Source organism: Coptis chinensis, chromosome 8 (assembly GCF_015680905.1).
Source record: "Coptis chinensis isolate HL-2020 chromosome 8, ASM1568090v1, whole genome shotgun sequence".
Lineage (NCBI taxonomy): Eukaryota > Viridiplantae > Streptophyta > Magnoliopsida > Ranunculales > Ranunculaceae > Coptis > Coptis chinensis.
The window spans coordinates 56,783,644-56,804,798 of NC_141463.1; the positions used below are offsets into that span (position 1 = coordinate 56,783,644).

The 21,155-nt window shown below is 35.2% G+C and overlaps 2 protein-coding genes across 2 annotated transcripts; one reads left to right on the plus strand and one right to left on the minus strand.

The window, feature by feature from the left end:
- The first annotated feature begins 70 nt into the window (after positions 1 to 70).
- On the plus strand, positions 71 to 967 carry LOC147482055 (uncharacterized). Its single transcript, XM_086579176.1, has 2 exons — positions 71 to 370; positions 524 to 967. Exons 1-2 carry the CDS (start codon positions 71 to 73, stop codon positions 965 to 967), a joined length of 744 nt encoding a protein of 247 aa, XP_086435302.1.
- A 3,127-nt stretch (positions 968 to 4,094) lies between these two features.
- LOC147482056 (fasciclin-like arabinogalactan protein 12) lies at positions 4,095 to 5,146 on the minus strand. The gene has a single exon (XM_086581408.1). The coding sequence runs from the start codon at positions 5,067 to 5,069 to the stop codon at positions 4,347 to 4,349; it is 723 nt and encodes a 240-aa protein (XP_086437534.1). The 5' UTR covers positions 5,070 to 5,146; the 3' UTR covers positions 4,095 to 4,346.
- Between the last annotated feature and the right edge of the window lie 16,009 nt (positions 5,147 to 21,155).

The following is a 21,155-nucleotide window of genomic DNA, read 5'->3' on the forward strand; positions in this document are numbered from 1 at the left end:
ATGGGTCACTAAAAAAGTCAGCCACTCACATGGATGCAGTCTTTGGAAATGAATCATGAACCATAAAGACATGGTGGAGAGAGAGTTAAGTTTCAAGCTTGGAAACGGAGAAATAATTATGTTCTGGGACGATAAGTGGTGCTCGCAAATGCCTCTAAAAGAACGTTTCAAAGATTTGTATGTCATTTCTAGTAACAAGTGTGGGACTGTTCAGCAGCATGTTATATGGGATAATGGTGTACAGTCGTGGGATCTGAAATTTAGAAGGAATTTGTTCGATAGAGAGCTACTACAGATCTGTGAGTTTCTGGATTTGCTTGCTACTCAAAGGGTCAATGAAGATCATGACAAATGGAAGTGCTTAGGGAAGGTGCAACCATTTACTCCGAAGTCAATGTATGAGCTGATCGAGGAAAAGAGGATACAAGCTTTGCAATTGGGAGGCCTTAATTTTCCATATAGCAAAGTTTGGAATAATAGAGTGTCAACCAAAGTCTCATTCTTTGTTTGGGCTTTATGCTAGGGAAGGACCTTGACGTGCGATAATCTTCGAAAGAGAGGCAAAATCCTAGTTAACAGGTGTGTCATGTGTACTAAGGAGGAGGAAACCATTCAGCACTTGTTCATGGATTGTGAAATTACACAAATAATATGGGATTATTTCATGCATTCTCTTAAGTGTCGTGGTGACGCATCACAAGGTCTGATGGGGCAGTTCAACTGCAACCCAGATGGTAGAATCTCCACTATCGGTCGGATATTGGAAAAGGTTATAGCTCACGTAGTTACATGGTCCATATGGTTGGAACGCAATCGTCAAACTTTCGATGATGAGTCTAGGGATGTCCAACAGCTTACTGTCAAATGTAAAACTCTTATGTGGGCATGGGTGTCTTTCTTACCTAGTTTTAGAGGTTTGAAATTGGAAGACCTCATTTTTAGATGGGAGTCTGTGATTGAGGGGTAGCATTTATATGTACTTCTAGTAGTGTGAATCTCTCACACTACATCTTCATTATTATTAATATAAAATATTGTTTTGCTGATCAAAAAAAAAAAAAAAAAGTATCCCGTCTTTTAATGAAATTAGCGAATAGTCAGTGTCATTTGCAAGATCTGGTCTTAGTTTGTTGACTTTGATAAAAATGCTAACAAGTGTTAGCTTTAAAAAAATTTGATAGTTAATATCTATTGATATCTATAATGAATAAGTGGCTGCCATATGTATACTTATGGACATCATACGACCACAAACTGAAATAAGGAATCCTTAAGAACTGGTGCCTTCTTGGAAAGTATATCGGTAGGGTCATTTATGTTACGGGCTCATGGCTACAAAAGTATAATGTAAAATTAGCAAGTGATGACAGTTTCCTGTTGGATAGTCTGTGCGAGCTTTCTCATATGAAAATATCGAATCCATCTGTCACCCTCCTTGATAATCTGGTCACAAGACTTCTGTTTCCACAATGTTCTTCATGTGATTTTCATGAAGCTGCTTTTGGAACAATTTCCATGGGCAACGGATTGAGGGGTGGGATCAGTTGTTTGTTTTTTTCATTATCTTTTGAGCTAAGTACTGACGGAGAATACATTTCCAAATGGATTTTTTCTCATTTGATAAGATCTATTTTGTTCAATTTAGGTGGAGACCAAGGGGAGAGTTAGAGTTGATGAGATGGGAGCCAGTCCATGTTTTTAGATAAACAAACAAAAATAAGCAAATAAGGGTGGGGGGAAGTGGGTAAATTTAAGTAGGCTGTATTCACCATGTTGAGTTAAGACAAGTAGGTCAGTATCCATTGCAATCCACATGGATGGAGTTTAAATAAGCTAGGATTGGTGCTGGTGGAGGTTAGGGTGTAAAGTAGAGGGCTGCGTGGTCAGAGATGCCAGTGGTTATTTTAAATGAAGTTGGGCTTCAGGAAAGAGTGGGGGCCATTGCGCGTCCGTAGAGCATTTTTTTTACTTGTTTATGGGTGATCCCATATTTTTGGGCGCTTATACTGCCGCCGTTGTTTATTTTTTACTTTGTTTATTCCACCAGGTTGAAGGGATTCCAATGTAGTCAAAACCAATCCACAAATTCCTGTATGAGATGGGATTCCAATGAGTGATGCAAAATATTATTGAGGTCTTCAATCTTCAGTTAAGGAGTAGAGTAATCTTCAGTAAAATGTTTTTATGTTTGAAATTTTGTTTTCTTAAGAACATTTTATGTCAAAATTTCTGACAATGACTAAGGGTAGGCTTTTCTCTTTTTCGAATACTGACGTAATTTTTATCTATACAAACTGTGGTGGTTATGTCAATCACAATGGTGAGGTTGAGATAAGGTCAGTGAGGAAGTTAGATAAAGCAGGACCAATGAAAACAGATAGCAGAAATCAAAATTTTAACATTTGGTCCGGTTCCAGTGACTCATTCTCTCAAGTTTTACTGGATTAATCTGATCAAAGATTTTAGGAACCCTTTCAGTTATGACGTCATGTGGGTCTCATCATTGATTCAGTTTTCTGTGATTTTTGCCCTCCCCTTCTGTTCTACTCTCCATAGACCCTTATTTTCCCTCTTTATCACCTTTGATCTCTCACAACAGCACCTTCATGCACGAGAAATTCCGGACATAGCTATCTGAGTTTTTCCATTGCTTATGGAATTTCTCCGTCTGATCAGTTATTAGACATATCGATGGAGGTGAAGATTGTTAGGATCTTCACTAGCTCAATCTGTTACTGTTTACTTTTAACTGTGACAGCCTACTTTAGTGAGAATGACATGAACTACTAGTAATCCTATTGTCGAATCACGTCATATCGAATAGACATGCTGAACAAAATCTTCATGTAAAACCTGCTTGATTTAGATCCAGTAAGTTCAAGGATCTCAAATCTTAGAATCTGGTACTGTAGATCTTCTTCACCAGTCATCTTTCCTTTCGATCTCAAATTTTTAGGATAGATTACCAGTAAATTATTGGAAAAGAGGTCAGAAATGCTCTATTGTGTTTTTCTTGTTCTGGAATGGAACTATGAAACTTTTTGGGTTGTAAAATATATACCCACAAATGAGACAGTTCGCACAAGTCACGAGAAGCAAGGGAAGCACCACACGTCTGATAATCTGATCTGATTGCTCCCAAAGCTCAGAACTTCTAGCATATATGGATTTAGCAAGAGCTTCTGACACCTCACCTTCTAATGTGTTCCTACTGATTTCAACTGTCTGGAAGCGACATCCTCTGTGAAATGTCAGAGGCATAATGTTATTAAAACAGTTAGTCCCACTAGGGTTAGTTTGTATATAGATGAAGGGATTTCCTCGCTAAGAGAACTATGTGAAATGAGTAGAACATTACTTGGAAGTATGACCAGTTTATGTTGAAATGGTAGAAGTTGTGTTGTTCTTGGAGTAGTACAGGAAGCTTGAAGAGTGGCAGATGCGGGAAGAATAGGTCTTGGCCCCTAAAGCAGGGTAGAGGTACTGGATCAGAATTCTCCAGGAAGTTGAAAGAAGATTTAAGTCGAATAGACATCCTCCATATCCAATCTGCCAAAATCCTATTGAGCTTTCCCCACGAATGTGATTGTAGGAAAGGTCTATATAGCTCATCGACTGGTTACTGATTCATTCTCAGGTTGCATGACCTGTCCAATCTTATGATTTTCAGACTGCTGAGTGAGGGAGAACACAAAGGTGAGAATGAGGAGAATGGTCTATGAATAGTGATGGGAGAGCGAAGGGACTCAAGGGAGGGCAGGACACCCACCTGACTCTCATTAGTGATAGGACGGTTAAAAAGTATAATTCGTGTCCCCAAAACTTTGAGTCCCTATAACCGGACTCTTCTACCATATTACTCCGGCTTTGTTGAATTGAAACCATTACTGAAAAATCATTTCGTTCACTGGAAAGTTGCAGAAAATTTCATCAATATTCTTGGTATTTCATATGACAAAAAGTGTCCTATACTGAGGTGGCATGTTTGCGCCTGCTAGCATTTCTCTTACACACTACACTGAGGCTTTGGCGATCTGATTAATGTCCATATATTGAATCATGCGAAATGCTTGTAATCAAAAGACAATCAAAAGGATCACAAATGATCTTCCAAGAATAAAACAGAAAGAAGTTTTAATGAAAAGGAAAAATGAAAGCTCTGTCTTATACATCCTACTTCCAAAAAAATGCCTCAATATAGTAGAAGTCCCCATTCTCATCATAAAACAAATATGTAGGTAATAAAAAAGAATACAAATTATTCAAAACCACTCATCTCTTGCAATTTGATCGATTCATACCTGTACCAATACACCAGACACCACCAGACCCCCTTCATCTGCTGGTCACAAACAAGAAGCAGTAATCATTACTGCAACTGCAAATGAGACTATTTTACTACTGCTGTGACCCATTGCACCAGAAGTATCCTTGGAAGAATCTGAAGGAGTATCTGATGAGGTTGGTGGAGAACCTTTCTCAGGCTTAGGAGCAGGAGCTGGTGCTGGGGGTCCAAATAAGCTCCGCGGAAGAAGTACCTTGTCTACTTGATATATAGCAAGCTTTCCATCCGTATAGATTGTATTAGCAACGGTAGCATTGACGACACCAGTTGTCAAATTCACTTGATTTCCTGTAGTTGTGACATTTAGCAGGAACTGACCACTGTTGGCATTACCAGCCTGTGTTCGCAAGGGGTTGCTCACGGTTTGGAACTGTGCTGTGGAAACAAATGTAGGTAGTACGTGAAACTGTAGCAACTCTACCTTATCTTGATCAGTTAGGGAATTGAGAGTCCCCGATTTAAGGCTTGAGAAGGCATTATCAGTCGGGGCAAATAATGTCATTCCTTGGTTTGAATTATTTAGTTGGGTATCGATCTGATCACCCACTTGGGTACTTACAAGTAGTCTAATCAAATTGTTGTACTGACCGGCTTTTTCAAGAATTTTGGTTGTATTGGTCGGACCTGGTGGTGCCGGGGCCTGTGCTGGAGACTGAGCTGTGATGGTTGTAAAGTGGAGGGTGGCCAGTAGTAAAATTGTACAAGGGAATAGAAATTGTTTCATCCTTGTAGTGTTGTTTGTTTTGATAACCAATACTTTTTTTTTGCTTAAAAAATGAGAGGTTTTTGGTGAAGCCTTGCGAAGAGGAAAGATTTATAAGGAGGTAGTGAGATGGGTAATTGATGGAGTTAGGCGAGGGATTGCAATCCAAGTTGGTTAGAGAACCTTACAGCTTAACTTTCTTTGGTAAGGTGTAGGACTCAACTCAAATCCTATATCAGACTTCTAGTAGTATCATTGCATTTCCACTTCGATCTCTCTGTCTGGATCGTAGTTTTTAGTAAATTGAAAAGACGTTAAAACAGAAGCAATCAACAAAGATTGTTTTGCAGATTAATTGAATGTTAAACAGAGAATAGATTTTCCAACCTTTGTGAAATGTAGTACTCGTTTAATATGATAGTATTTTGTTACTTAGTACTTAGGTTTTCGTTTCAAGTTTGTGTTATTTGCCAAATTCGACACTTAATGTAGCAACGAGATCTATAATTAATTTATGCGCACCCTTCTTTCGTTATTTATATGTCTATATACCACGCATGTATCGGATTTAATACCAAGCCAATGCCTCGCATGATATTCGTTTTGGTTGGAGTTACGGTGTCTTGGGTCATTATCATATCACCGCAATTTTACAATGTTTCCTGTTTTTTTCTCTGCCCATTATTATTCTTGTTGAAATCAGGACAAATGATGAAATATGAACTGTAAAGGCAAACGTTGCTTCAAAATGAAAATGCAAGGACCCTATGGTTGCTTTTCCATCACTTTTTGGAGAAAACGAGTGCTCCTGCTATGTTTGCGACAATCTGAAGGAACAATCTTGAGGACGAAGATTCAACTCTCAGAAACGCGCACCGGATCAAACTACTGATTTGTTTTCTGGACCAATGATTGATTGCATACTAGTTTACTACAGAAAAAATAAGTTAAGATCGATAAACTCAGGAGTAAATCAAAATAGTTACCTTTGCCCCTGAGTTTTTTCACACATGGAAGATCTGTATTAGAAATACATGCCCTGACTCTTTCCTATTAACCATACCAAGCAACATAGGATAACAGATTTTCAGTTGTAATTTAGATGCCCCTACCAAAACATTGACAACATACGTGTGTGAACGAGCAACAATTCATATTTGGGTAATGAAACTTACGCATTCCTTAGAGTTGGCGGAAAACTTATGACAATGGGAACCTCGTTCGTGCCCAAACCACTGCCTCGCCTGCTACACCTACTAGAATTGGTGGAATGCATTGTATCAAATTCTTACACTAGTATACTGCGAATTGGTGGGGAGTGAGCGGAGTTGGAGAGAGAGAGAGAGAATTGGGTGAAGGAGAAAGAGTATTGGGGGCGAAGAAAAAACGAGAGAGAAGTTGAGGACAGACAAAAACCAACCAAGCAATGTTTTGGCCAACTACCCCCACCCCGTACCCCCACCCCGCCCAAGATCGTTCGCTCCGCTCACTTGATCAAATTGCGGCACTCTATAACTATATTGACCAAAATCGGTGGAAGCCTTTAGCCTTGTTATTTTTTGTGAGAAACTACCGTACCAAGTAAGGATAAGTGTGTTGTTTTATTTGTATGGCCCATCACCATGAGCAGTGGGCGAAGTCAGGATTCCAGGGTGAGACGATTAGCACTACAAGCTTTTAGCGCAAACTCAATTAGCGCGTGCACTTATTTTTTCTTATTGTTCTCTTAAGTTTAATATTTCAGTCTATCGTTTTATTTTTTTATTAAATACAAATAATTTTTTTTAGTGTATGTTTTCAATTTTTCGAAAATCAAAATTAATATTGTAGCTTAGGTAACAAAAATTTTAAATTTGGAAGTGTTAGATCAAAACTCACATCTACTGAACTTCCTAGGAGTAAATGTCACGCCCCTATTTTTTATAAAATCCAAATTGACAACAAACATATTTTACTCTATTTCAACGACATTTAGATCCTACAAATCTAGAAGCATGAGGCGAGATCGTACTTGATTATCCCATAAGTGATATTTGCTGAACTTAGTGTACAACTTCTGGTCTCGTGATATTTCAATACAATACATATATGCTTTTATGCTCCGTCCATGGTATATCTTTAAGTAGAGTAATTAGTAATCAGATTTTTTCCTTTTATTTTTGTCGTTATTGGCAAATAATTAGTTGAGACTAGATCACTAAAAGGGAGAGAGGATCTGAGAGGTTTCGGCTTTGGCCTTGGTTTTTATTTATTTATTTATTTTGCCCCTTGCCCCAGTTAATAGGTTGGACAGTTTATAGGCTTGAGTGTTATTAGTCAAGAAGAAATAAGCCCTGTATGATCTAAAGTTACGTGGGCTGGTGTAGGATCCATAAACTTTTAACAAATGTATAGGCTTAGACTTCAAATGTATGGGCGTAAGACTTGATTTAAAGAAAGATGACCTCACCATTATCTTCTTCTTTAAAGAGACAATGAGCAGGTTCAGAAGTAAATAAAAAATTTCAAGGAAATTTGAGGGTGCGCCAGGGTGTACCCTGGGCCCCTGGCTCTGCCACTGACCATGAGCGCAATCAGGGATTATGGCCCAAGAACAAAGCTCAACAATAGTTTCGCAATAAGTCCAAGACTAAATCTGATTATGTGAATGACTGATTAAAACAAATTCTTCCTCTATGATCTTTTCTAGGGAGGAACTATTAAGCTATAAGCAGGAGCATCATAATATACAAGAGACAAGACAATTATAACTGACTCCAACTCATCATTTATGTAACCGTATTCTGTTAGATGAGTGAGAATGTTTTAGTATAAATAGTTGTAATGAAAACTCAACTTAATGAAATAAGATCATTCCTCATTTCTTAAATTCTCAGTTAATTATCATGGTATCAAAGCCAATCAAACAGCCATGAAAGATTCATAAAGCAAGTTTTTTTTTCTTCATTGAGCTCAAATCTCAAAACATCAAATTCATTCATCACGCAACTAATATCACTCATCTTGTTCAAATTTTATTCGGTTTTTTTATGTCAATCTTCATATTCTTGAAGATTTATTGATTGCTAATTGATTGTTTGAGTACAATCTTCATGTTCTTGAAGATTCGTTGTTTGTTAATTGATTGTTTGAGTTCAATCTTCATGTTCTTGAAGATTTGTTGTTATGTTAATTGAGTTCCATTAAATTCATCATTCTCAAATCAAGTTTTCTTGAGTTCATTCATCGAAAAGTGATCAACATTGATTGAGTGCATCGATTGAGTTCATTGATTCACAATGACATCAACTGTCTTACCTAATTCCTCAACAACAACTACTTCCTCAAATCCAGTTCCAACATCAAACCTTTTTCAGATTCAAAACATTACAAACTTTGTTCATGTTAAACTAAACAAGGACAATTACATGGTATGGAAACAATTGTTTCTACCAGTACTATATAGTCACAATCTAATGAGTCTTGTTTATGGAAGCTCATCTTGTCAACCTAAATATCTAGAAAATTCCTCAAGTATTAATCCAGAATATGCTGAGTGGATAAAAATGGATCACATGCTTCTTATTTGGATGAATGCTACTATCTCTGAAGCGGTTCTCCCATACATTGTTGGTATATCAATTGCTAGAGATTTATGGTGCACCTTAGAAGAAAGGTTCTCTGCCATCACTACTGCACATGTTGATCACTTGAAGGACAAACTGCAAGTCTTGAAGAAAGGGAATAAGACAATGTCTGAGTATTTACAAGAGGCTAAGCAAATTTATGATGGATTGGCTATTGATTGTTTCTAACAATGATATGGTGTACCACATCTTAAAAGGACTTTCAAGTGACTATAAGGCATTCACTACATCAATTCGTCTAAGAACAAATGAAGTCACTGCAGATGAATTACACAGTTTTTTATTGAGGGAGGGGTAACTATTGAAGATTTAAATAAATCAGTAGCTGCTGAACCAACAACTCATGCCTTCTCTTATGTTAAAACACAAAGTTCGAGCTAGATGGATCCAAATTTTTACACTGGTCAAAGTAATTCTTCTTCACAGAGTAATGGAACTGTCCAATTCAGTGGTTATAATAAAGGAAGAAGTCCTAATAGAGGAAGAGGAAGATAACCTTTTAGAGGAGGTTATAACAATCAACAACAAGGTTTTAACCTGAATCGACATGATTGTATTGCTTCATCAAGACCAGTTTGTCAAATCTATGGGAAATATGGACATCTAGCAATTGATTGTTACAACAGGATGAATCATACCTATGTTGGAAAGATTCCACCATCAAAACTTTCTGCCATGGTTGCTGGAATTTCAAATGATTCTAACTATGCCGCATTTTCTTCTACAAGGGAATTAGCACCAAAGGATAGTCATTAGATAGCTGATTCAGGAGCTACAAATCACATTACTTTAAACACTTCAAATATGGCTTCTTATTCTCCATACTTTGGTGCAGATAGAGTGCAAGTTGGCAATATAATGGTGAAGGTTTGCATATACTCAATACTGGTCATTCTTCATTCAATACAAATAACTCAAAGTTTACTCTTCAAAATATGCTTCATGTGCCTAATATATCAACTAATCTATTATCAATAAATAAATTTACAACTTCTAATAATTGTTCCATTGAATTCACACCTTGTAAATTTCATGTGAAGGATCTCAATTCTGGGAAGATCCTTTTCCAAGGACCAACTAAAGGAGGTATTTATCCAGTCAATCTCATTTCATGTTCAAAGCATAACATCCAACCAATAGCATTTCTAAGCACAAAAGTTTATGCATCTCTTTGGTAAGAAAGACTAGGCCATCCTAGTCAACACACTCTTTCTCAAGTCCTTTCAATAAATAAGCTAACCTTACATGGTTCAACTCAAATGTCTACTTTTTGTAATGCATGTCAGTTAGGTAAAAGTCACAAACTCCCCTTTATTTTAGCTACTTCAAGGTCAAATGTACCATTACATTCACTTCATTTGGATTTATGGGGACCATCACCAATTGAGTCTGTTACTAGTTGTAAATACTATGTTAGTATTATGGATGATTGGTCAAGGTTTTGTTGGATTTATCCTTTGGTTAATAAATCTGTTTTTGTTAAAGTCTTTGTGAATTTTAAACTCTTTGTTGAGAAGTTGTTATCTTAATTATTCCATAAAGTTTATTAGAACTGATGGTGGTAGTGAATTTACAAGCAAAGCTTTTGAGAATTTTTTGACACGGAATGGCATTAGCCATTACTTCTCATGTGCATATACTCCTGAGCAAAATGGAGTTGTAGAGAGAAAACATCAACACATAGTTGAAGGAAGAAGAACTCTATTGGCTAGTTCTCAAGTTTGTTTTTAGTTTTGGGTTGAAGCCTTTAATACTACAGTTTATGGGAAAAAGAGCAGTTTTGACCCTTCAACTTGGACAAGATTATTAGCAGAGACCCTGAAGTTCTATTTAGGCAATTTAAAACCTAAACTTGAAGAACGCAAGCAGGTCCGTTTGGGACACAAAATTCCGGTACCTGAAAGAAGATGTGGCAACTTCTTTTCATGTATCGAATTTCATTTTAATGACGTGTAATCCAATCAAATTGAACCAGGTGATTAGGCAAGCGCTGAGGTGTCCTATTAACCACATACTCCTCACGTGGCACCCACAATCCCACAACTCGACCTTCTTGCATTGTGCCTCCAACGACCAATGCTAATCATTGTCACCAAGTACGGTACAGGTTTAAAACGGTGTACTTGAAAAAAACTTAGTTCGTGTTTTAAACGGAACGTCTCGAGAAAAAAACGGAAAAAAAAAAAAAAAAAAAAAAAAAAAAAAAAACGTGGGGCATAAAAAACGGGTTTAAAACAGTAAGACGGGTTTAAAACGTATAATACGTAAAAGAAACGGTAAAAACCGATGATAAATAATATAATAGATAAGAAGTTTGATTTTTTTATAAGAGTGGAAAAAAGAATATACACATAAAATAAAAATAAAAATAATACAAATGAAAGAAAATTCAAATACATGAAAGTATCAAATTATCATTACTCATCTAAATACTATAAGTTTTAGATTCAGTACCAAAACACGACTCTAAATAAGATACTACTAATTACCAACCATAATGGCATAATTAAGTTATACAAATAAGTTAATAACTTTAAAATTTTCAATTAATTATTAATAGTCCAAAGAAAAATAGAACTGTCTGAATAAGTCAATCTAATGCTCACTCTTCAAAAAAGTAAACTCCAAAACTCCTTTTTCTTCTCGTGTTTTCTTTTAGATTAAAAAAAAAAGTTTTAAACGGGAGATTTTCAAAATCTCGGGTTTTAAACGTTTTTTAAGTTTAAAACGGGTTTTTTTTTAAACACCCGGGTTTTAAACTAGAACCAGACGCCTTGCCAATATCTCGGGTTTTAAACGCGTTTTTTTTCAAAAAAACGCCGAATTTGGTGACAATGATGCTAATCATTTCAAGTTAAAGCACAATCTACTTAGGCTACTTCCTAAGTTTAAGGGAACGGAAGTGGAAGATCTATATCTTCACGTGAGGGAATTTGAGGATATTTGTGGAACTGTTAAGCTTCAACAATTTAGTTGCAAAGCTATAAAATTGAAGTTGTTCGCATTTTCCCTGAAGGAGAAAGCGAAGAGTTGGTTTCACACTCTTCCATCTAATTCCATAGCTACCTGGGAAAAATTGTGTGTTGTGTTCTTAAAGAACTTTTTCCCTAATCATAAGGTAACTGCTTTTAGGAAAGTCATTTATTCTTTTTCCCAAAATGAGGGAGAGTCGTTGTGGAAGTTTATGGAGAGGTTCAAAGGCATGCTCTTATAATGCCCTAATCACTGTCTAGAAAAAGGTAGGTTAGTCCATATTATTTATGAGGGCATTGATTTTAACTCGAAAGCCATGATTTTAATTCGAAGCCCATGATTAAAATCATTTTTACAGTATTCAAGAGGCGCCATTTGATAATTGTAAAAACACTCGTTTACCCTAGACAATGCTAAATAACACTATAAAGAATAAAATAAATATTCTTATGTTTAGATCAAAGTTCTACTCTCAATTAATCGTGCAATATAACTAGAGTAAAAATTCGTTCCACTCCTAATTGCTTATATCTTAATGAATTCAACTAATGGCAAACAAGGAAATAATAGCGAGAGTAATATTTATGGATGTGAATTCAGACTAATTTAAACTAAAGCAATCAAATATAAACTGTGGATATGGAGAAGAAATTAGAAAGAGTTGAATCCACTTTGATTAATACCTAATATGCTAGCATAGAGTTTTTTGCAAAACCCTAATCTTTACGTTTAAACACAAGGTTCAAACATAAAAGTTAGGCATTTATGATCCCTAATTACTTATGGTATCTCTAGTCATATAATAATTAGCATGAGAGGAAGTTTAAACCCATTCTCATAGCAGATTAATTATTTTCTAGCCTAGGTTAATTCTACTTATGACTAAGTAGAGAAACCTAGGCTTGAAGCTCTTTTAGCAACGACTCTACACTAACATATCAAGTCATCATTAAAGCTTCAATCAAACTCCTCTAATAGAGGTTTAGCTGTGATTCATTATACTATTATGCAAATAAGAATGAGAAGAAGACATAGTAATAATAAGAAATTATATTATATTAAGAACTTGAAATGTTTTAATGAAGTTGCTATGAATATAAACCCTAAATTATTCTAAACTATAGGGGAAGGAGACAGATAAGAGAGTATCCCTAAACCTCTTTATAAAACAAAATTTTAGGTTACAATTTCATGCATGGTCTTTGGAGCTGTGTTTTGGGCCACTAAATCATGCCTAAAACCTAAATACTTAAGTCCAAAAGAGTTTTCTTTGCTGGATTTTACTGCAGCACTATTTTCATCTACTTTTACTACTCTGATTAGATCAAGGCCTAGATCATTAGAAATATATTTCCGAGCCGATTGTTTTGACATATAATAGGCCCAATTCCGAGGTCTGGGTCCAAAGATATAGCCTGCTGAAGTTTTGTTGACTTTTCTGTTCTTTTTCTGCCCGAGTTGACTTTGACTTTCCAGCATTCACTAAGCTTTAAATGGTTTTTTCTCCTTGAAACTTGGGCTTTAACCATATAACTTCTCTAGCAAGCAATTTGACTCATTTCTCTTGCAAAAGTGATATATTTCTTCACATAATCGACTCTAAAACCTGAAATACACAAAAGCTCGTATACAGTACTAACTCTTATTATTATAAACAGAATTGGCCTAAATGGGATACTATTAAGAGGTTTAAACTACAGTTTTAGGCTCTTATCAAACCACCCCCAAACAGTATTTTCGCTTAGTACGATTGCATTGACTATATGCAATAAAACTTTAAACCACTAAGAATTCCCTAGTAGACGAGTTATAGCCTCGTGAGAGTTTTCTAGAGAAGGTACTCAAAAACTTCACTTATACTACAACAACTAAGAAATAAAAGTAATGTTCTCTTATTTAATCTCAGATATCTATACATCTCACTAGCAATGAATAAAGAATAATTGTTTCGAAACCAAAGCTAATACATGCATAATAATCAAATCATCTAAAGATAAACATACATATAATGAACTATGCTACGAAATACACAGATTTGTTTTTGAAACTTTTGGAATAACGTCTTTAGGTAGGTTCTCATAAGGAATGTGTCAAGACACAAATCACTCTAATTTTTCCACTCATGTTTTGCTCACTCTAGTGTGCAGTGGGCACACTCTTCCTCACAATCTCAATGACGTCCACGGGAGCCGAGATCGATCAAACACATCTGTCACTTACTATCACACCAACCTATTCCTAAGTGAGTTAGATGTCTTTATTAGGTGTTGTGGGGATTAGGTGATAGTTTAAGAAGGAAGGAAATGGATATTCAAATTGACAAGCAAGTCTGAGATAATATGGTCTTCAAAATATGTAACTAGATAAAGCTTTGTTCTTACTTTACTTCTACACTTTGTTTCTATCCTTAGTTCTTTTGTTTTGGCTTTTGACTCATTTGATTATGTTTTTGGAGTTCTAACTTTTCATTTTATTTCTATTTATTTTTCTTTTCTTTGGTTGGAAACTTTCTTTTTATTTCCTCATTTTCTTTTGAAGCAAATAACAAATATTGGCTTTCCAAAGGTCTTTCTCTTTTCTTTCCTTCATTCCATCATATTTCTCAGACTCATTCAAGATGGGTAGGCTGATTTTTATTTTATTTTGTTTTTATAAAAAGGTAAAGGATTTGTGGTTTATGAAAAAGCTAAAAAAAGACTCGGTGGGGGCAACTAGCAGATAATAATTTCATATAGATGTGAATTTTGGCTATATCGATCCAAAGAGGGCCTAAATTCTCGCTTAAAATATGATGTGGTGATCAAGCAAGTAGACTTGTGATTTCTCTATTAGGAATTTACTTCTCCCTTGTGTCATCACTCAAATATTTCACTCATATGAGGCTTTTAGGCAAGATTCTGACAGGATTTGTAGAATAAGTATTCTAACCTGGATTTCAAAAACTTACTACCAATACAATCATAAATACTCATGCAATATATTTATAGAAAGATACAATGATTATTACTTACATATTAACCTAAGTTTCTAAAAACTATTCTAATTCAAATGCTAAAGTCAGACTTCTAGACTAATATCATTACGGAAAAAGAAACTAAACCAATATTCCTAAGTACATACTATATATAATTTTTATGATTTTTTTTAAATTTTATAATAGAAAACAAAGTGCATATTCTACATATATATCCTAATGTGTGTCTAAAATTCAGCGTGTTTCTATGCCACCCCCAAACAAAAACATGTTTTGTCCTCAAAGTATAGAAAGAACTAAGGATAGAGAGTATCATGGAAACGCGTAACAACTTTTAGCGCACCTGCAAAACAAACTGAAACCATACTAATATAGGAAAAGAAAACAGACGCAACTCCTATATGAGTTCCACCCGTTATAGGGATAACAAGAAAATAAATCGCTTGAGACATAAGCGGACACTAACATAAAGTAAATTTAATCGTACATCCAAATAGTTAGGCATTGTCGTCCCTCGTATCTCATCTTGAGAGAAGTGAGGTTCCTTTGCGTCTTGCCAAGCCATGATAATCTACTAAGCCTTTCGCCATGTATCATCAACCAACTCTAACCTATTAAGCACTACTTGGTCGGATGGAATGTAGGGGGCAACCAAATGAGGTTGTAGACGATGCCCTGGCCAAACCATAGTACGTAGAGAGCGTACAATACAATTGGTGGGTCGCATAGTGTCAACTCTAATCTAATTCGTGAAGCGGCTATAGAAATCAGGGAAGTAAAATAGCATAACACGACAAACCATGATGGGCATAAGAAGAAACTTATGCCTCAAGCTATGAGCTCGTGCTAGACTAGCCACTATGGTCTGGAAAAAGTCATAAAGCATACGTCCCTCAGCTAAAGCAAGGAATACATTACAAGTGGTGTTATTCACAGAAGAAAAATGTCATTCCCCTAAAATATTAAGCATAATAAAAAAACATAGTAGTGCCTATGTTACGGGAAAGGCTGCCAAGGGCTACGTTATATTGCCCTTGATTCTCTATACGAAAAATCCTCACCCCATAAGTCTCATGGAAATATTCATAATTGTAAATATATAAATTATCATAAATATAGCCCTATATGTCTTAGGCAGCAGGCATGGAAAGTCCTATAGCATATGCTAACAGATATTTGCTTAAGTTAACTGATTCATTATTTATTGTGATTAAGAACGCTTGTTCCCAGTCAGGTTAAAAGAAAAACCGACATTTATCATAGAAATAAGCAACAAATTTAGGTGAATAAGATTCGTCAACACTTACCAGGAGGGCTCCCAATAAAAGTTTAAATGACAAGTTCTTATTCCGAGACATGATTGTGCAGCTAGGATGGGAGCCTCTCCTGGTAAGTACTGACGAATCTTATTCACCTAAACTTGTTGCTTATTTATATGATAACTGTCAGTTTTTATTTCGATCAGATGGGGAACAAGCATTCTCAGCCAAAATAAAGAATGAATCAGTTGACTTAAGCATATATCTGTTATCATATGCTATAGGACTTTCCATGCCTGCTGCCTAAGACACATGGGGCTATATGTCTGATAATTTATATATCTACAATTATGAATATTTCCATGAGACTTATGCAGTGAGGATTTTTCGTATAAAGGACCATGGGCAATATAACGTAGCCCTTGGCAACCTTTGCCTTAACATAGGCACTACTATGTTTTTCATTATGCTTAATATTTTAGGGGAATGACATTTTTTTTCTATAAATAATGTCACTTGTAACATCTTTCTTGCTTTAGCTGAGGGACGTATGCTTTATGACCTTCTCCAGACCATAGTAGCTAGTCTAGCACGAGCCCATAGCTTGAGGCATAAGTTTCTTCTTATGCCCAACATGGTTTGTCGCGTTATGCTATTTTACTTCCCTAATTTCTGTAGCCGCTTCACGGATTGGATTAAGGTTGACACTATGTGACCCACCAATTGCATTGTACGCTCTCTACGTACTATGGTTTGGTCGGGACATCGTCTACAACCTCATTTGGTTGCCCCTTACATTCCATCCGACCAAGTAGTGCTTAATAGGTTAGAGTTGGTAGATGGTACATGGCGAAAGGCCTGGCACATTATCATGGCTTGGTAGGATGCAAAAGAACCTCACTTCTCACAAGATGAGATACGAGGGAACAACAGTGCCTAACTATTTGGATGTACGGTAAGTTTACTTTCTGTTAGTGTCCGTTTATGTCCCAAGCAATTTATTTTCTTGTTATCCCCATAACGGGTGGAGCTCATATAGGAGTTACGTCTATTTTTCTTTTCCTATATTAGTATGGTTTCAATTTGTTTTGCAGGTACTCTAAAAGTTCTTACTCATTTCCATGGTACTCTCTATCCTTAGTTCTTTTTATACTTTGAGGACAAAACATGTTTTTGTTTGGAGGTGGCATAGAAACACGCTGAATTTTAGACACATATTAAGATATATATATGCACTTTGATTTCTATTAAAAAAAATCATTAAAATTATTTATACTATGCACTTAGGAGTATTGGTTTAGTTTTTTTTTCATAATGATATTAGTCTAGAAGTCTCACTTTAGCATTTGAATTATAATAGTTTTTAGAAATGTAATAGTTATTGCATCTTTCCATAAATATATTGCATGAGCATCTATGACTGTATTGGCTGTAAGTTTATGAAATCTAGGTTAGAATACTTATTCTACAAATCTTGCGAGAATCTAGCCTAAAAGTCTTATATGAGTGAAATATCTGAGTGATAACACAAGAGATAAGTAACTAGAGAAATCATACGTCCACTTGCTTGATCACCACACCATATCCTAAACGAGAATTTAGGCCCTCTTTGGATGGGTATACCCAAAACTCAAACCTATATGATATTATTATTCGCTAATCACCCCACTGAGCATTTATTTAGCCTTTTCATAAACTACAAATTCTTTACTATTTTAAAAACAAAATAAAATAAAAATCAACCTACCCATCTTGATTAAGTATGAGAAATAGGATGAAATGAAGGAAAAAAAAGAGAAAGACATGTGGAAAACCAATATTTGTTATTTGCTTCAAAAGAAAATGAGAGAAAAAAAAATTACATTCAAAGAAAAGATAAATAAAATAAGAAGTTAGAACTCCAAAAACAAAACCAAATGAGTTAAAAGCCAAAACAAAAGGGTTAAGGATGGAAACAAAGTGTAGAAGCAAAGTAAGAACAATGTTTTTTCTTAGTTACATATTTTGAAAACCCTATTATCTCAGACTTGTCAATTTGAATATCCATTTTCTATCTTCTTAAACCATCATCTAATCCCCGCAACACCTAATAAAGACCTCTAGCTCAATTATTAATAGATTGGTGAGATAGTAAGTAGCAGATGTGTTTGATCAACCTCGACTCCATTGGACATCATTGAGATTTTGAGGAAGAATGTGTCCACTACACACTGGAGTAAGTGAAACTTGAGTGGGAAAATCAAAGTGATTTGTGTCTTAACCCATTCCTTGTGAGAACCTACCTAAGGACGTTATTCCAAAAGTTTCAGAAACAAACCTATCATTGCATTTCATAACATAATTAATTACAAGTATATTTATTTTTAGATGATTTCATTATTATGCATGTATTAGCTTAGGTTTTGAAATGATTATTTTTTATTCATTGCTAGTGAGACGTATAGATATCTGAGATTAAATAAGAGAACATTACTTTTATTTCTTAATCGTTGTAGTATAAATGAAGTTTGTGAGTACCTTCTTTAGAAAACTCTCACGATATTATAACTCGTCCACTAGGGAATTCCTAGTAGTTTAAAGTCTTATTACATATGGTCAATGCAATCGCACTCAGTGAAACGAGACTAGTTAGGACTACATTTTTTTGCAACTTATTTTAATTTATCATATTTGCTTGAGGACAAGCAAAATGCTGTTTTGGGGTGGTTTATTAAAAGCTCAAAACTGTAGTTTAAACCCCTTAATAGTATCCCATTTATGTCAATTATGTTTATAACAATAAGCGTTAGTACTGTTTACGTGTTTTTGTGTATTTTAAGTCTTTAAGTCGATTATGTGAAGAAATATATCACTTTAGCAAGAGAAATGAGTCAAATTGCTTGCTAAAGAAGTTCTATAGTTAAAGTCCAAGTTTCAAGGAGAAAAAGTCTTTTAAAGCTTAGTCAAAGCTGGAAAATCAAAATCAACTCGGTCAGAAAAAGAACAAAAAAGTCAACAGAATTTTAGTAGGCCATATATTTGGACTCAAACCTCGGAATTGGGCCTATTATATGTCAAAACGACCGGCTCGGAAAGAGATTTCTAATAGTTTAGGCCTCAACCCAATTAGAGTAGTAAAAATGGATGAAAGTAGTATTGCCATAAAATCCAACAGAGATAACCCTTTTGGACTTAAGTATTTAGGTTTTGGGCTTGATTTAGTGGCCCAAATCACAGTTCCAAAACCCATGCATGAAATTGTAACCTAAACCTTTGTTTTATAAAGAGGTTTAGGGATATTCTCTCGTCTCTCTCCTTCCCCCATAGTTTAGAATAATTTAAGGTTTATATTCTTATCCTAAAACTCTATTAAAACACTTCAAGTTCTTAATATAATATAATTTCTTATTATTACTATGTCTTTTTCTCATTCTTATTTGCATAATAGTATAATGAATCACAATTAAACCTCTATTAGATGGGTTTGATTAAATCTTTGATGATGACTTAATATATTAGTGTAGAGTAGTTACTAAAAGAGCTTCTAGCCTAGGTTTCTCTACTTAGTCCTAAGTAGAATTAACCTAGGCTAGAAGATAGTTAATCTGCCATGAGAATAGGTTTAAACTTTCTTTCATGCTAATTATTATATGACTAGAGATACCATAAGTAATTAGGGATCATAAATACCTAACTTTTATATTTGAACCTTGTGTTTAAACGTAAGGATTAGGGTTTTGTAACAAACTCTATGCTAGCATGTTAGGTATTAATCAAAGTGGATTCAACTCTCTCTAATTTCTTCTCCATATCCACAGTTTATATTTTATTGATTTAGTTTAAATTAGTCTAAATTCACATCCATAAATATTACTCTTACCATTGTTTTCTTGTTTGCCATTAGTTGAATTAGTTAAGATCTAAGCAATTAGGATTGGAACGAATCTTTATTCTAGTTATATTGCATAATTAATTGAGAGTAGCACTTTGATCTAAACATAAAAATAGTTGTTTTATTCTTTATAGTGTTCTTTAGCATTATTTAGGGTAAACAAGTGTTTTTACAATTATCAAATGTCGCCACTTGAATACTGTAAAAATGATTTTAATCATGGCCTTCGAATTAAAATCAAGGCCCTTATAAATAATCTGGACTAACCTACCTTTTTTTAGACCATGATTAAGGCACTGCAGGAGCATGTCCTTGAACCTCTCCATGAACTTCCACAATGACTCTCCCTCATTTTGGCAAAAAGAATAAATGATTATCCTAGAAGCAGTTACCTTATGATTAGGGAAAAAATTCTTTAAGAACACAACACACAATTTTTCCCAGGTAGCTATGGAATTAGATGGAAGAGTGTGAATCCCACTCTTCGCTTTCTCCTTCAGGGAAAATGCGAACAACTTCAATTTTATAGCCTCGTCACTAAATTGTTGAAGCTTAACAGTTCCACAAACATCCTCAAATTCCCTCACATGAAAATATGGTTTTTCCTCCTCCGTTCCCCTAAACTTAGGAAGTAGCCCAAGCAGATTGGGTTTTAACTCGAAATGATTAGCATTGGTCGTTAGAGGCACAATGCAAGAAGGTCGAGTTGCCCTAATAGGATAAATAAGCTCCCTAATGGATTTAGGTTCCTGGACAACAACTTCGTTATTATTGTCTTCCTCAGCCATTTTTTTTCTCCAAGACTCTATAGGACAACACCCTAACAAAAAGAAAACTAACTTAACACCTAAGACTGATAAACATTGTAAACGATGCACAAACACAAATAATATCAAACAATTATGTCAAACCAGATTGAAGTTTTAATAATGTTTAATACATTTGCTCCTAAACCCGAATAACACGATTTCCAGTTCTTATGCAAAAGCACAGTCACTCGATCCACGTGTCAAAAGGGCTTTCCTAATGAACGAGCTAAACATGTTCTAATGGCTAATGCAATATGCCTAGGGCTGGTCAAAGTGAATTAATCTTCCTAAATGCAAGAAAAATTGAAAACAAACAAAACACACAAAACAAACATCGTCCACAAAGGAAAGAGATGTACCTCTGGCGTGAGCCTTCGAGGGCTACTTGTGACGTCGAGTGACGACAAACAAGCAAACATTTTCGTTCTCCTTTCAAGCTTGGAACCTGTACGCTTATCCAGACCTACAAAAATCAAAATTAGACACGTAAACTATGAACTAATGAAACTAGAACTAAACTTAAACTATGAATTACGAATTACGATAAATAAGACTCTAAGACTCAATTATACCACTGCAATTCCCGGCAGCGGCG

What these genes read in the sequence shown, in the direction of transcription:
- LOC147482055 (XM_086579176.1), top strand. Translation starts at nt 71, where the DNA reads ATGGTGGAGAGAGAGTTAAGTTTCAAGCTTGGAAACGGAGAAATAATT. An exon ending in AATGGAAGTGCTTAGGGAAG is followed by an intron (nt 371 to 523) that starts GTGCAACCATTT and finishes GCTTTATGCTAG; the next exon opens with GGAAGGACCTTGACGTGCGA.
- LOC147482056 (XM_086581408.1), bottom strand. Translation starts at nt 5,069, where the DNA reads ATGAAACAATTTCTATTCCCTTGTACAATTTTACTACTGGCCACCCTC.